The sequence below is a fragment of the Chlorocebus sabaeus genome, chromosome 8 (assembly GCF_047675955.1).
Source record: "Chlorocebus sabaeus isolate Y175 chromosome 8, mChlSab1.0.hap1, whole genome shotgun sequence".
Lineage (NCBI taxonomy): Eukaryota > Metazoa > Chordata > Mammalia > Primates > Cercopithecidae > Chlorocebus > Chlorocebus sabaeus.
This window is the reverse complement of record NC_132911.1, coordinates 39,627,519-39,643,248: the sequence shown is the minus strand read 5'-3', so window position 1 is coordinate 39,643,248 and position 15,730 is coordinate 39,627,519. Positions and strand designations below refer to the sequence as shown.

The window sequence follows — 15,730 nt, the reverse complement described above, 5'->3', positions numbered from 1 at the left end:
GAATGAAAGAAGAGAGATGTCGGCAAGTGCTATAGAACTTAAAAAGTTGCTAGAGGAGAGGAAGGTATTATGAACAACTTTTGTCAATAATTTAACAACCCTGAATAAACGGACAAATTCCTTCAGAAATATGGCTTTCTCAAACCATGAAAATAAAAAATATCTGAATATTTTAAAGAAATTAGATTAAAAAAGTAAATAAGTCTTCTCACAAAGAAAACTCCAGGTCATAATCACTGTATTTCTAAATGCTAAGAAACACTAAAATAATAAATATTCACAGCATTACACTATTTCAAAGAGTAAAGGAAGAGATAACAATTCCTAATTTCTTTTATGAGGGCAGCACGTCTCTGAAACAAAAATTGGTAAGTTCATTACAATGAAAGAATATTACAGAGAAATATCTTTACTAATATGAATGCGAAAATGCAAAACAAAATAGTAGAAAATCAAACCCACAAAATGTAACAGGGTGGGACATCATGGCCAAATATGGTATATTCCAAGAGTGCAAGTTTAACACTGGAAAATCGATAATTTTATCATATTAACAAAAAATGGAGAAAACTATATGATCACATCATTTATGCAGAAAAGGCATTTGATAAAATTCAACATCTGTGATAAAATGCATACCATTGAAAACCTCATCACATTTGGAATAAAATAAAATTTCTGAATAAGACTAATTTATATCTACAAAACTCTATTAAAAGTGAAAAAGCAAGCCCCGGTATACAAGATATTTGCAATCATTATATCCAACAAGGGAATCACATCTTAAATTCATCAACAGATTGTACATTCAATTAAAAAAAGACAAGGCTACCTAATGAGAAATCAGACTGAAGTCTCAAAAAGGCATTTACCAAAGAAGCTACATAAATTAGCAATAAACAGATCAAATTGTGCCAAAGTTCATTAACCACCATGAAAATGAAAATTGAAACAGAAATAACTAAAATGAAGGACAGAGAGAGGAGGAAAACAAGCGTAGGCATTGATGTGTAGGAAGTGGAATTTTCATACACTTCTGGTGGGAGCATAAATTAGTACAGTCTTGGAAAACTTGTCGGAAGTATCTACCAACACATACCCTGTGATGCGACAACTTCACTCTAGAAATATACCCAGTAGAAATCCTTACTTATTATACCAAAAGGCATGTAGAAGAATATTTGTAGCTAAATATTATTTTTAATAGCTGGAACAATAAACAAACCAAATATTCATTAATAGTAAAATGGAAAAACAAGTGGTGTTATATTTATTGAATTTGTAATATACACCGGTGAGGATAAAACAGAACTATGGCTTTGTATGAACCTTACAATCATCTGATTAAAAGAACCAGAAAGGATGAGTTCATGTCCTTTGTAGAGACATGGATGAAGCTGGAAACCATAATTCTGAGCAAACTATGGCAAGGACAGAAAACCAAATACCGCATGTTCTCACTCGTAGGTGGAAATTGAACAATGAGAACACTTGGACACAGGGCGGGGAACACCACATACAGGGGTCTGTCGTCGGATGGGGGAAGCAGGGAGGGATAGCATTAGGAGATATACCTAATGTAAACGACGAGTTAATGAGTGCAGCACACCAACATGGCACATGTATACGTATGTAACAAATCTGCACGTTGTGCACATGTACCCTAGAACTTAAAGAATAAAAAATAGAAAATTAAAAAAAAAAGAAGTTTGTATCTTTTAAAGAATTTTCTGTTCGTCTTAAAAACAAACAAACAAACAAACAAACAAAAAAACAAACCCAAACATGAAAGAGTACACGGTGATTGCTTCTACTTGCAAAAAGTTCGAAAACAGACAAAACTTATCTTTGGTTGTTTCGAAGTCGTGGTTGTGAGGTGGGAATCTGGGGATTTGGGTGGTTCTTTTTCATTTTTTCATGGTGGTACTAATTACACTGGTTTTTTTTTTTTTTTTTTTTCACTTGAATATTAATTGACCTGTGAACCTATGATTTATTATGTACTTTTCTTTTTCATTTTTTGTTTTGTTTTGTTTTGACGGAGTTTCGCTCTCTCGCCCAGGCTGGAGTGCAGTGGTAAGATCTCTGCTCACTGCAACCTCCGCCTCCCAGGTTCAAGCTATTCTCCTGCATCAGCTTCCCGAGTAGCTGGGATTACAGGTGCCTGCCACCACGGCCAGTTAATTTTTTTTTTTTTTTTTTTTTTTTTTGTATTTTTAGTAGGGACGGGGTTTCTCCATGTTGGGGAAACTGGTCTCGAACTCCTGATACGTGTTTATATATATTCAATTAAAATTTTACTTAAGAAGTGTTTATGAATCTTCTTGTTCCTCAGCTGTTGGAAGTGATTTTGTTGTCGTTGTTGCCTTAATTAGGCATCACGTCCCCTGGAGTGCTTGTCCTGCAAGAGGCAGGGCCCGGGAGTTTGCAGGTTCCACAGCTCACTGCACCCAACCTCAGCCCACCTGGGCTCTCCCAGCCTCCTGCCTCTTCCAGCTGCGTGGCCGGGGCGTCATCTCGCGCTCCCAACAGCCCTGTAACCACCAACTGCCATTATTCCGGCTTGGACCCAGGACTTCAAGCCATGTGGCGCGTCCTGTTTCTGCTCAGCGGGCTCGGCGGGCTGTGGATGGACAGTAGTAACTAGAAAGACCCCTTCTTTGGCCTTTTGGGACCCTCGGCGCTACTCCCCCTTTGCCTCCAAGTTACACTGGACAACCCTGGGAGGATGCTTTCCTGTGGGGTTTCCAACTTGGCAACTCCGAGCTCATCCCCGACATTGCCGCCTTCCCCAACCAAAATCCATAGAGGATAAAGACTCTCTCCCACACGTCCTGGAAACCTAGGAAAGATAGGAGGTCCCAGGCCTTAAGAGGATGCTTCAAAATTGTAGTTTCAGATCCTGCTTTGCATTTTTCACAACAGGGAAGGTCGAGACTCAACTTCTGTACTCTCTAGTTGAAGAGTCTAGAGTGAGGGGCTTGAACCTATTGACCCAAGGTTACCAGATCCTACCTACAGGGCAATACTCCTAAAGCAATATACCTACTTCTTTTTTTAAAAAAAAATATGGCCGGGCTCGGTGGCTCACGCCTGTAATCCCAGCACTTTGGGAGGCCGAGGAAGGCGGATCACGAGGTCAGGAGATCGAGACCATCCTGGCTAACACAGTGAAACCCCCTCTACTAAAAATATAAAAAATTAGCCAGGGGTGGTGGTGCGTGCCTGTAGTGCCAGCTGCTCGGGAGGCTGAGGCAGGGAAATCACTTGAATCCGGGAGGCTGAGGTTGCAGTGAAGGGAGATTGTGCCACTGCACTCCAGCCTGGGTGAAAGAGACTTCATTTCAAAAACAAAAATAAATAAATAAATAAATAATAAAAAAAAATTTAAAAAGCCAGAAAAAAAACCTCCTTGTAATTTTAGAAAGAAATGGGAAGATAATAAAACTGAGAAGCAGCGTATAGAATAGAGATTAGAGATGTAGATGAAAAACTCATAAAAGAAGCTCTGAAATGATGGATATTGTTCTAATAAAACATTTTGCACATTCTGCAGATTTTGATAGTTTACCTGTGCAAATTACAGTTCCGGAGAAAATACGGTCAATAATAAAGGAAGAAATGGAATCGCAGGTAATGAATCACTAACATTATTTACAAATTAAAAATCATGTAAATATTTTATTTCTAAGAAGTTAATCTGCCATTTTCCATTCATGCACACCTGTTGAATTTTATATTTATACCCAATTTTTATTTATACCCAATTTTCCCTGAATGGAAAAGTCCTTTTGTAAATGAACCAGGATCAACAATGTTTCACAGAAATAATGGTGCAGTGATGCTGGATATCAAAGCCCCAAGTCCATTTTCTGAATCTGTCTTCCTCCTGGATGTCTTTGAATAATCATTGGCTTGATTGTTCTAGAGATTCTGTTCTCACTCATCGTTCAGGCTGTACTTGGAGGAATTCTTTGTCATTGCTGCGAAGTAAGCCTCGGCTTGCTTATATGGGATGATGATCACTTGAATTAGTGATGTTATATTAATGATTTTTTAGCCCTGATTGAAATATGTTAATGATTAGGACTCTTTATGTTATTTTAGATTATTTTAGTTCAGAATTATTATTCTCTTTTTAAAATTAGAATTTAAAAGCTTCTTGTCATTTTCACTAAGTTCTAGAATCCATTTCTGAAGTGGAATGTGGTTTCTTCAGACATCAATTCTTTTCTTTTTTGGTTTGGTAGCAGATGCTTGGTAATTTAAATGCAAACATTTCCTTAGCATATATCCATTTGTCATCCTAATACAGACATTATAGCTTAAGATGGTATATAAAACATTTTTAAATGAATGCATATCTATTAATAAAACAAATCATTTAAATAGAAAATAGGCCGGGCGCGGTGGCTCAAGCCTGTAATCCCAGCACTTTGGGAGGCCGAGACGGGTGGATCACGAGGTCAGGAGATCAAGACCATCCTGGCTAACCCGGTGAAACCCCGTCTCTACTAAAAAATACAAAAATCTAGCCGGGCGAGGTGGCGGGCGCCTGTAGTCCCAGCTACTCGGGAGGCTGAGGCAGGAGAATGGCGTGAACCCGGGAGGCGGAGCTTGCAGTGAGCTGAGATCCGGCCACTGCACTCCAGCCTGGGCGACAGAGCGAGACTCCGCCTCAAAAAAAAAAAAAAAAAAAAAAAAAAAAAAAAAAGAAAAGAAAATAAGCAGTGAGGCTTTTATGAAAGATTTTTAATGTAAAAGAATTATGGGATGTTAATCATATTAGAAAATAAGCAGAGAATCTATTTGGAGACAAGTATTTCAAACAAGAATAACTTGATTGTTATAAGATAGTGATTTGCAATAAGTAAAAAAAAAAAAAAAAGCCCATTTTCAACTGTCAAATTCATGAGGAAAAAAATTGTCCATTTTGTTAATATCTGTATTCTTCTTGCCTAGAACAGTGCCAGATATAAAGAAACGAATTAATAGTATTTTTTAAATCAATGAGGCTATTATGCTAATTAATTCAACAAATACTATAAAAGTAATATGAAAATATATATTTTAAATGATTACAGTTAATAAAGACTAAAAACCATAAGAACATTCAACCTAAAATTACTAGATTTTAAAAATAACTGAATACAACTTCTAAAAGTGGAAAATGCAATATGAAAATATAAAAGTCAGGAATTTAGAGTAGAACAGAGACACCTGAAGAGATGAAATGCAACATATGAAAGGCTAAGAGAAAAGGACAGAATTAGAAGCTTAAGCATAGAGTGACTGGCATTCCTGAAATAGGGGGAAAAAGAAGAAGAGGTAATAGTAAACATATTTTAACTGAGAAATGACTTTAAAAAGTTGAATCTTCAGAACAATTGTCCCAAATCCAAAGCAGAGTTTATTTCTTGAAGTCCTAACCCCTGGTGCCTCAGAACGTAAGCATATTTGGAGGCAGACTCATAAAGAGGTAATTAAATTAAAATGAGTTTACTAGAATAGAATGGGCTCTAATATCATATAACTGGTGTCCTTGTAAAGAACAAGGAATCTGAGCATAGACACATGTGGATATGAAGACACCAGGAGACCAGGAAAAAGCATTCCACAAAGTCTAACATCTTTTCTTGATTAAAAACTCTCAACAGTTTAGGTGTAGAAGGAAGGTACCTGAATATAATTAAGGACAGTTATGAAAAACCCATAGTTAACATCATAATTAGTGGAAAGGAACTAAAACCTCTTTTCTTTTTCTTTTTTTTTTTTTTTCAAACGGAACCTCACCCGGTTGCCCAGGCTGGAGTGCAATGGCGCCATCTGGGCTCACTGCAACCTCCGCCTCCGGAGTTCAGGAAATTCCCCTGCCTCAGCCTCCCGAGTATCTGGGACTACAGGTACCCGCCACCACGCCGGGCTAATTTTTTCTATCTTTTTGTAGAGACGGGGTTTCACCATGTTGGTCAGGCTGGTGTCAAACTCCTGACCTCTTGATCCGCCTGCCTCAGCCTCCCAAAGTGCTGGGATTATAGGTGTGAACTGCTGCGCCCGGCCAAAGCTTTTTCTTTAAGATGTGGTGCAAGACAAGGATTCCCATTCTCAACATAGTGCTGATATCAAGGACAGAGAAAAAGATATAAACAGTATCCAAAATCAGAAGGAAGTAAAATATCTTTATTAGCACATGACATGATTCCATATATAGAAAACCCCAGACTCCACCATAAAACTGTTAGATCAAACAGATGAATTCAATAAAGTTGCAGGACATAAAATCAACACACACATTTCAAAATGAAAAAAATAAGAAAGTATATACATTATTTTATTCATTATTTTGATTATGAAATCTAGAGTTATAATGTCAAATGCCATTCAAATAAATCAGCATTAAATTCTAATTTTTTCTCCTTTTATTAAATGAATGTGTTTTAGAATGTAATTATCATTAATGTAAAATGATGGTTATCCTTTCTAACATTTTTCTCATTTTCTTTATATTTTTACTGTGCTCTCCTGCCAGGTATCCTACAAAATTGTAATTGAAGGGAAACCATATACTGCGAATTTAATGCAAAAGTAGGTAATCATCATTATTTTATCAATTCTCTTTGTTCTACTTATAATTTTTGTTTGAAATTGTCCAAAATGTAATTTTGCATTTGAAAACATTTCTAGCTACTTGCCATTCATTCGTTCCTTATCATATGATTTAAGCCTATATAACACATACCTAGAACTTGAATTCAGAGTGTATGTGCCCCTCTTTCTTGTTCCCAGTAGCACCAGATGTTTATTTGGTTATCCAAGAGGTTTCATAGAGGATGAATTTTGATAATTTTCTATCTCTCATTGAAAAAATATATGGCTTGTTTTTAAGTTCTCTTATATTCAAGGTATATTTCAAAGAACATAGCAGATTGCTGGATGTTGTGAATCATGACACATTTTTTAATTAGTTTACATACTTTATCACAACTTATTAAGGACTTAAAATTAAATAAAATTTGTAATTAGCCAAATTCAATCTCAGATCAGTTGATGAATTTGGGGGAAAACAAGCACAATATACAGAGAAATAAAGAAAAGTGAAAATTGAAATGATTCTTCAAGTGATAAGAACAGACTTCTACAAATTATCAAAAGCAGAATCCTGCAAGTGAAGTTACCAAATCAATACAAAAATAAAAAATACATCCGTATCATTTCTAGAATCCATAGCTACAATCTTTTTATACATCATAAATTTTGGAAAATGTTTTCTATTTATAAGATGGACGGTACTAGTTTGAAGAAATACCATTAAAAAAAGACTCAAAATTACTTTTTTCTGAAGAAAAAAAAAGTGCTGCCTTCTGCAAGAAATACGTAGAGCAAATCCAGGTAGAATCTCACCAACAGCTGTTATTTTAGAATGCCAAGTGATGAGACTGAGAGCAAGTCAGTGACCAGTAATAAAGCATCTTCTGAACTTACTTTCTGCATCACAGATACAGTATTTATAAATGTTTAATATAGATCAAAATATGTAAAGTGTAATTAGACATATAAGAATATCCGAATTAAAATATAGCCATAACAGTAGATTTTTTAAGCTCTTTTTTTCCATTAGAAAAAATGTATAGAATATACAGTACAATTTACGGTGATGTAATGGATGAATCACGTACCGTGTACCTTACAAATAATGTCGTTATTTTCTTGCACAGAAGCGGTGAAAAGGTACTTAAGAAAAAAAATCACACACGAAAATAAAAAAATATTTTGAATAGTAACCATATCCTCAATGACTAGCATAATAAAATTAGAAAGTAATTACAAAACTGTCATCAGAGAATCACCAGATATTTGTACATTCAAGAGCAGTTGCCAGAAAACTCTTGGCTCAAAAACATTCAAAACATTATTGTAAAATATCAATAAGCAGCAAGAAATAGAATATTACAAATCAGACATTTTAGAAATGAATAACCAAATGTATAATAAAAGTAAAATTCAAAGCTTTCATTGTTTTTACATTTTACCTGCATCAGATAAGAATAAGGTGTATAACATTATGGGATGGGACAACATAAAGTGTTGTTGGGTTGCCCACGCTGGTGGAGTACTGAAGCCTTTAGTGGCTACTGTTATTGGTCTACCTCAAGCCCTGTCAGTCCCTACCCAGAGTATCCTGGTAACTAGTTAGTTTCAGGCATGGTCAACAGTTTATGGATGCTCAGGGTGATAGCAATATTTACTTTCAAAAGACAATGAGGTCTGGACTGTGTGCAGAGCTAGCACCAAACTGTATCTTTTCCTGGCAACATGACCATCTCCGAGGGCTTTCAAATATACAAAATAAGGACACCAGGAACCAATTTTATGACATTGCACAAGGTATTCTTGAGAAACCTGAGAAGAGATCCAGATTAGTAGGATATTTAGAGTAACACCAAAGCCAATGTGTACTTCTGATATCTTTTAAGATGCTGTGGTTTGTCTATGACGTGCTAGTCATTGATCTCTTTTTGTTTATATCTCTCAGGACTCTGAATTTTCAGTTTGAGAATTAACATCCTTGCATCAATTATGGAGATTGTCATCAATTTTTAAGTTTAATTGTTTCTTTTTCTCACTCTAGTAACCTTTTCTGGGATGCTACTGAATATACATTGGGACCCCTTAATATAAATTTTAGTGAATCATTATTTTGTTCTCTAAAGTTAGCCGTTTTTGACTCACTTATCTATCACATATTTCTATGTACTCATTCACATTTCCTGTTATTCCTGATTTTGTGCTTTATTCTGGAAGATTTCCATTTCACTCTTTATGTATGTCTAGTCTACTCTTCAAGAATATTTTTCAATGACTATGTTTTTCATGGTTAGGATTTCTGTACACAGTGACATATTTGTGCTTTGTAAATATTTTATAGCTTTTTATCTCTGTCTTTTATCCATTTCAACATTAAAACTTCTTTATTCTTAAGTTTCACAGTTTACTTGATTATTGCTATTTTTCTACATGATTTCTCCCAGTTTTCAAGCTTTGGACTTTTTCATATGTTTGGAACCATCGCTGATGAGCTCCTTTGAGTGAACCTTATTTTCTACCATCCTCTAATCTTTTTTGTGTTGTGGAGGCCTCTCTTTGAGAGTGGTTTTATGGATGCTTCTACTTGGTTCCTGCCACGACAATTAACTGGGTCAAAAGTTTACACTTTATCAGCTCAGGATTTCAGTGATAATAGGGCTGCTTGGAATCCATTTCACATCTGCCTGAGATATAGTTTAGGGTTTTCATTTCTGCATGTGATGCTATTTCTGCCTCAGTCGGTATGGGGTAGCATCCTTTTGTCCAGGGTCTGTGTACAGCAGGTGTCTTAGTCTGTTTAGGCTGCTATAACAAAATATTAATACCATAGACTGGGTAGCTTATAAACAAAAGAGATTTATTTCTTATAGTTCTAGACACTGGGAAGTCCAAGATTGAGGCACTGGCAGATTCAGTGTCTGGTGAAGGCTCATTTCCTGGTTCTGAATGGCTGCTCCATGCTGTGCCCTCACACAGTGGAAGGAGCAGGTCAATTCTCTGAAGTCTCTTTCATAAGGACACTAATTCCATTCAGAAGGGTTCCAGCCTTGTGACCTGATCATCTCCCTAAAGTACCACTTCCTAAAACCATCACATTGGTGATTAGGTTTCAAAATATAAATTCTGAGATGAAACAAATGCTGAGATGATAGAAGCAGGTATTGATTTTTTTTTTTTTTTTTCGTTTCTATTAGCAACTTGGAGAGGAAATTTCTAGCTCTATTCCTTTCATTTAAAGGCTCACATCAATGTGTTCTGATGCTGGGGACTATTGTCTCAAATAATGTGTTCTCATGCTAATGACCAGAGGACATTAAACCACCTATTCTTAAGGTATGGTTCTGATCCAGAATCCATCTTACTTTGCACAGCTTCACCTGCTCACTCTTTCAGCTGTGGTACCAGCCTTTGTTTCTCTGTTGCTTTGATCATTCCCATTAACCCTATAGTACAATAGAATCAGGAAATATTTTGGCAAAGGGGAGATAGTAAATATTTTAGACTCTGAGCTCTATATACTCTCTTACAACTACTTGCTGTTGTAAAAGCAGCCATAAACAGTTTGCAAATGATGAGTGTGGTTATTTTGCAAAACCACTTTATTTTCAAAAACCGTCTATCAGCTGGATTTGACCTATGGGCCAGTTTATTACCCCGTTATTTACAGTGTAGTCCTGTATTTGAAAATTATTATTGTTCATCAGTCATTTCAATATCAAGAGTGGCAATGGAAACTGGGAGATAGGTCTCCTTTCTGTCACAAAATCACTGTCAATTATCTTTAAAAATTTTCAATGTTCATTGCATAATAAATTGTCATAAATTAAAATATAAAATATGTTTATGCAGTTAAGTGTCATGAAGTGAATATTTATGTAACCCTCTGACTTTACACATACATTGACTGCACTCAAGAAGTTGTGCTGTTTATCATTTCCTGTAATAGCTCCTCAGTCCTTCTCACTACTTTTCTGGATTGTTGTGATATCCATTTTCCTGATTTTATTTATGATTCATTATCCTAGCTAATGTGGTTTCATTTTGTCTGTTTTCTAGCTCTAAATAAATGAATTATAATGATTTTTCTAGTTTCAGTCACTCAAAATAATGTTTGTGAGGTTTTTCAATGTTGTTGCAAGAATTCCAATTTACTCATTTTTATTACTGTATAGCATCCAATTTCATGATTATACAACAATTTATATCATCTTATTTTGAACATTTTGTTTCTGTCTAGTTTGGTTATGTTAAAATATATATTATTTTGGACATATGCACAATATTTTGTAGCACATATGACTAATAGCATTCTGATGGGTTAAGTTACATGCATTTTCATAATTACCATACATTTCCTCCAACGCATTATACTAATTTACACACCCCTCTGAATTATATATTCTATTAATAGTGGTAGATGTTTTAAGTTTTAAGTTTATAATTATATACTTATGTCCTACTGTGATTTAATATGTATTTCTCCAACTGTAAATAATTTCTCTAACTTTTTAAATACAGCAGTTAGCCATATGGAATTTCTCCCCTGTGAAGTGCCTGTTTAAGACATTTGTTCTTTGTCAAAAGATATTTCTAATCTGACCTTTTCTCTCCCTGTGTTTTCACACTTATGGTATTTGGCAAAGATAATTCTTCCATTATGGTAAGTTATATTTGTATCTTGTATAAGAAATCCTTTCTTATTCAAAGACCATGACTAAATCTTATATAATCCTCTAAAATATTTTTAGTTTTGCCTTTCACATTGGGGTCTTTGTTGAAACAGAAATTGGCTTTTGAATATGCTGTAAGGTAGACAACCAATTTAGTTTTTCTGTATGATTTTTCAAATGTTTCAAGAGCTTTATCGAATCTTCTGTCTTTCTGTACATGTCTTCTGTGTGACGATGGTTATATATTATACATTTATATATGGTTTTATCTGTTTCCAGGCTCTTGATTAAACTTTTTGGTCTATTTGTCTGTTTATGATAAATCTTGATAGCCTAAATATAAAGCCTTTTCACCTTTTTCCTCATCATAGATGCTTTGGCAATTATTTTTCTTTCAAATTAGCATCCAGTGGACCCAGCACAATAAAAAAAAATGATATTTCTTCACTCCACTGTAATGTAATCTTTTTTATAAATTAAATGACTGTATATAAAGGAGTCTCTGGATTCTTTGTTCTCTTCTCTTTATGTAAATGCTCATTCTTAAACCCTGTCTATTTATCTGTCCAAATGTCATAGTTTTAACTACTATGACTTTATAACAGGTGTTTATAACCAAACTTGTCCTTCAGTTTTAAGGTGTGCTTACTCTTCTTGATTGTTTAAATTTTCATGTGATTTTGGAAACGTTATTTTTTCTGTTTGATCTTTTGTTTTATATTCCTCTTTTTTCTTCATTGCCTGTATCTGATTGAATCTACTAATTCATATTATACATTATTCCTCAATTAAATTCTTTGTGATACATTCTTTTACTCTTCTTTTAGTAGTTCTCTATGTTAACATATCAACTCTTGAGTAATTGAATCTATTACAAATTATTCCTACTACCAATTACCATATGTTTTTAGATCCTTAAATCTCTAACTCCCTTTACCCTCTGCTTCCCCTTCATTATTTTTTTACACATCACAAACCTGTATATTTTTATATCCCCATGAAGTATTACTATTTTATTATTATTACTATTTATAAAGTCAGTATTCATTTTAATTTAACCAAAATTTACCAATTCTGGTGCTCTTTAGTCCTCCCTACATTTCTGTGCTTCTATCTGGAGCTAATTTTGATGTCTCTCAGGAATTCTTAATACATTTCTATTATAAGACTGCTTGTTTTAAATAATATGTGTTTTTATTTGTCATTATATCTTTATTTAATTATATTCCTCTCCTTCCAGTTATATAAAGGTCTAATTGACAGAAAAAATTATATATATTAACAGTTTGCTACATATTTTTAGATATGTATAGATCATGAAATGATTAAGCTAATTAACATATCCATCACTTCAAACACTTACCTTTTTTGAGGTTGAGAATACTTGAGATCTAATTTCTTAGCAATTTTCAAGTATAAAACATTACTAACTACACTCAACTTGTGTACAAAAACTCTCCAGAACTTATTACTTCTAACTGAAACTTTCTTCTCTTTAACCATCATCTCCCATTTCCCCACTCTAGCCCTTAAAAGCCATCATTCTACTCTCTGCTTTTATGAGTTTGAATTTTTTAGACTCTCCATATAAATGAGATCAGGTAATATTTTTCTTTCTGAACCTGGCTTATTCTGCTTCACATAATGCCCTCCAGATTCATCCAGCCTGTAACAAACAAAAGAATTTCTTTTGTTTTTATGGCTGTCTACTATTCCATTGTGCATATATACCACATTTTCTTTATCCATTTGTCCATTGACGGACACTTAAGCTTGATTCCATATCTTGACTGTTGTGAGTGCTACTGCAATAAACCTGGGAGATGTTTATTACAGATATCTCTTCAACATACTAGTTTTATTTGCTTTGGATATATGCCCAGTAGAGGGATTGCTGAATCATACACTAGTTCTATTTTTAGCATTTTGAGAAACCTCCTTATTATTTTCCATGATGGTTATACAATTTACATTTCCACCAACATCATGTAAGTGTTCCCCTTTCTCCACATCTTTGCCAACACTTGTTATCTTCTGTCTTTTTGATGATAGCCAATTAAACAGGAGTAAGCTATTATCCCATTGTGGTTTTGAAATACATTTTTCTGATGATTAGTGATAATGAGAATTTTTTCATATACCTTTTGGCCATATGTGTGTCTTCTTCTGAGAAAGTCTATTTAGGTATTTTGCCCATTTTCAATTTTTTTTTTTTTTTTTTTTTTTGCTATTGAGTTGTTTGTGTTCCTATGCATTTTGGATTTTGACCCCTTATTAGATGTGTAGTTGGCAAATCTTTTCTCCCATTCTTTAGGTTGTCTCTTCGTAGTGTTGATTGTTTCTTTTGCTGTACAGAAGCTTTTAAATCTTATGTACTCCCATTTGTCTAATTTTTGTCTAGTTTTGTTTTTGTTACCTGTGCTTTGGTAGTCATATCCAAAAAATCATTGCCCAGACCAATGTCAAGTTTTTCCTCTTTGCTTTCTTATAGTAGTTTTAGCATCACAACTATTATAGTTAAGTTTTAATCCATTTTGAGTTTTTTAATATGGTGTATAGTTATAGGATGAAATTTTGTTTTTCTGCATGTGGGTGTCCAGTTTTCTTTATGGGATTTCATTGAAGAGACTGTCCTTTCCCCATTGTGTCTTCTTAACATTTGTCAAACACCAACTGACTGTAAATACGTTATTTTATTTCTCATATCTATATTGATCCATTGGCCTATATATCTATTTTTATATGAGTACCATGCTCTTTTGGTTACTATGGCTATACAGTATAGTTTGAAGTTAGGTAGTATGATGCCTCTAGCTGTGTTTATTTTGATCAAGATCATTTTGGCTATTTAGACAAATTTAACTAAGGAGGTAAAAGATCTGTACACTGGAAACTATAAAACATTGTTAAAAGAAATGAAGGAAAACAACAAATAAATAGAAAGATATACCATGTTCATGAACTGGAAAAATAAATATTGCTAAAGTGTCCATAATACCCAAAGAAATCTACAGATTCAGTGTAAACCCTCTCAAAATTCTAAAGACATTTTTCACAGAAATGGAAATCAAAAACAATGCTAAAATTCGTATGAAACAACTTAACTATATTCTTACAAATTTTTGCTGGAATAAATGTTCAGATGTCTTTGAAAAAGATGTCCTTTGCCTTTTAAATAATCATTCCATTGTTTTCTGGCTTTTTTTTTCCTTTTCTATTGATGAATTAGCTGGATTATTTGTTAATTTGTTTATTAAGAATTATTTGTTTCTTCAAAAGCAACATCCTTTATTCTTTTTTTTTTTTTTTTTTTTTTGAGACCGAGTCTTGCTCTATCGCCCAGGCTGGAGTGCAGTGGCCGGATCTCAGCTCACTGCAAGCTCCGCCTCCCGGGTTCACGCCATTCGCCTGCCTCAGCCTCCCGAGTAGCTGGGACTACAGGCGACCGCCACCTCGCCCGGCTAGTTTTTTGTTTTTTAGTAGAGACGGGGTTTCACCGGGTTAGCCAGGATGGTCTTGATCTCCTGACCTCGTGATCCGCCCGTCTCGGCCTCCCAAAGTGCTGGGATTACAGGCTTGAGCCACCACGTCTGGCCACATCCTTTTTTCTTGAAATTTTAAAGATCTTTAAAGTTTATCTGGGTTTTTGTTAGTCTTTTGTTTTTCTTTTGATGATATGTTTATATCTGACTTTTATTTCCCTTTATCCTACTTGATTTACATACAGGTTTTTTGATAGTGTGTCTTTAATTTTGAAAAAAAAAATGCTCTGATCTTCAGAGATTAGCTTAATTTTTTATATAACTTTAGCAAACAATACTAATGCTTGGAGTGCATTAGTATTAGTAACAACATAGATACAAATCTCTGAGTTTATATTATTGTCAAATAAGATGAATAATTATATAATAAATAAATAGAGTAGAAAGAATGTGAGAAGGTAATATATGCTTGAGCAAAAACTATAGAGCAAAGTTAGAGTATGGTTCATTTAAATATCCTATGCTTTGATGATTGAACAAGTTGACATTTTAAATAAAATTTTCAAGATAAATCTCATTGGGAAGTTGATGTATAAGCAAAGACTTGAAGTAGATGGAAAACAATGAACTATGTTGAAGAACTTTCCAGGAATAAAATGGTACAACTATCCCGAGGTCCAACCTTGCCTGTTGTGTTTGAAAAACAGCTAGGAGGACGGAGTAACGATAGAGTAAGTGAAGTCTAAGATGTTTGAGTAAAATTTCGAACAAAATCCATACATTTAGAAAATATCCCTCTGTTTCTCTTGCTCTTTCTGTGTCAACCTACGTATCTATAATTAATAAAATAAATTTTTCAAAACAAAAGGTTAAGAAACAAATTGTTTCATTTTATCTTCATTTTACAGAAATTTTTTATCCCATAATTTTAGAGTTTACAGTTATAATGGCACAGGAATTATGAAACCACTTGACCAAAATTTTCAGGTATGT

At 34.2% G+C, this 15,730-nt stretch overlaps 1 protein-coding gene across 3 annotated transcripts in view; it reads left to right on the top strand.

The window, feature by feature from the left end:
• Positions 1 to 2,542: 2,542 nt before the first annotated feature.
• The window catches only part of ADAM2 (ADAM metallopeptidase domain 2), a 114,273-nt gene continuing 101,085 nt past the window's right edge, over positions 2,543 to 15,730 (top strand). For 2 of the 3 annotated variants that reach the window (XM_037983545.2, XM_073018638.1), the window contains exons 1-4: positions 2,585 to 2,639; positions 3,557 to 3,633; positions 6,530 to 6,585; positions 15,646 to 15,724. In XM_037983545.2, coding sequence (XP_037839473.2) covers positions 2,585 to 2,639; positions 3,557 to 3,633; positions 6,530 to 6,585; positions 15,646 to 15,724 — 267 coding nt within the window. Of the gene's footprint in view, positions 2,640 to 3,556; positions 3,634 to 6,529; positions 6,586 to 15,645; positions 15,725 to 15,730 lie in introns of all 3 variants that reach the window. The other variant, XM_037983544.2, reaches the window with a different exon arrangement.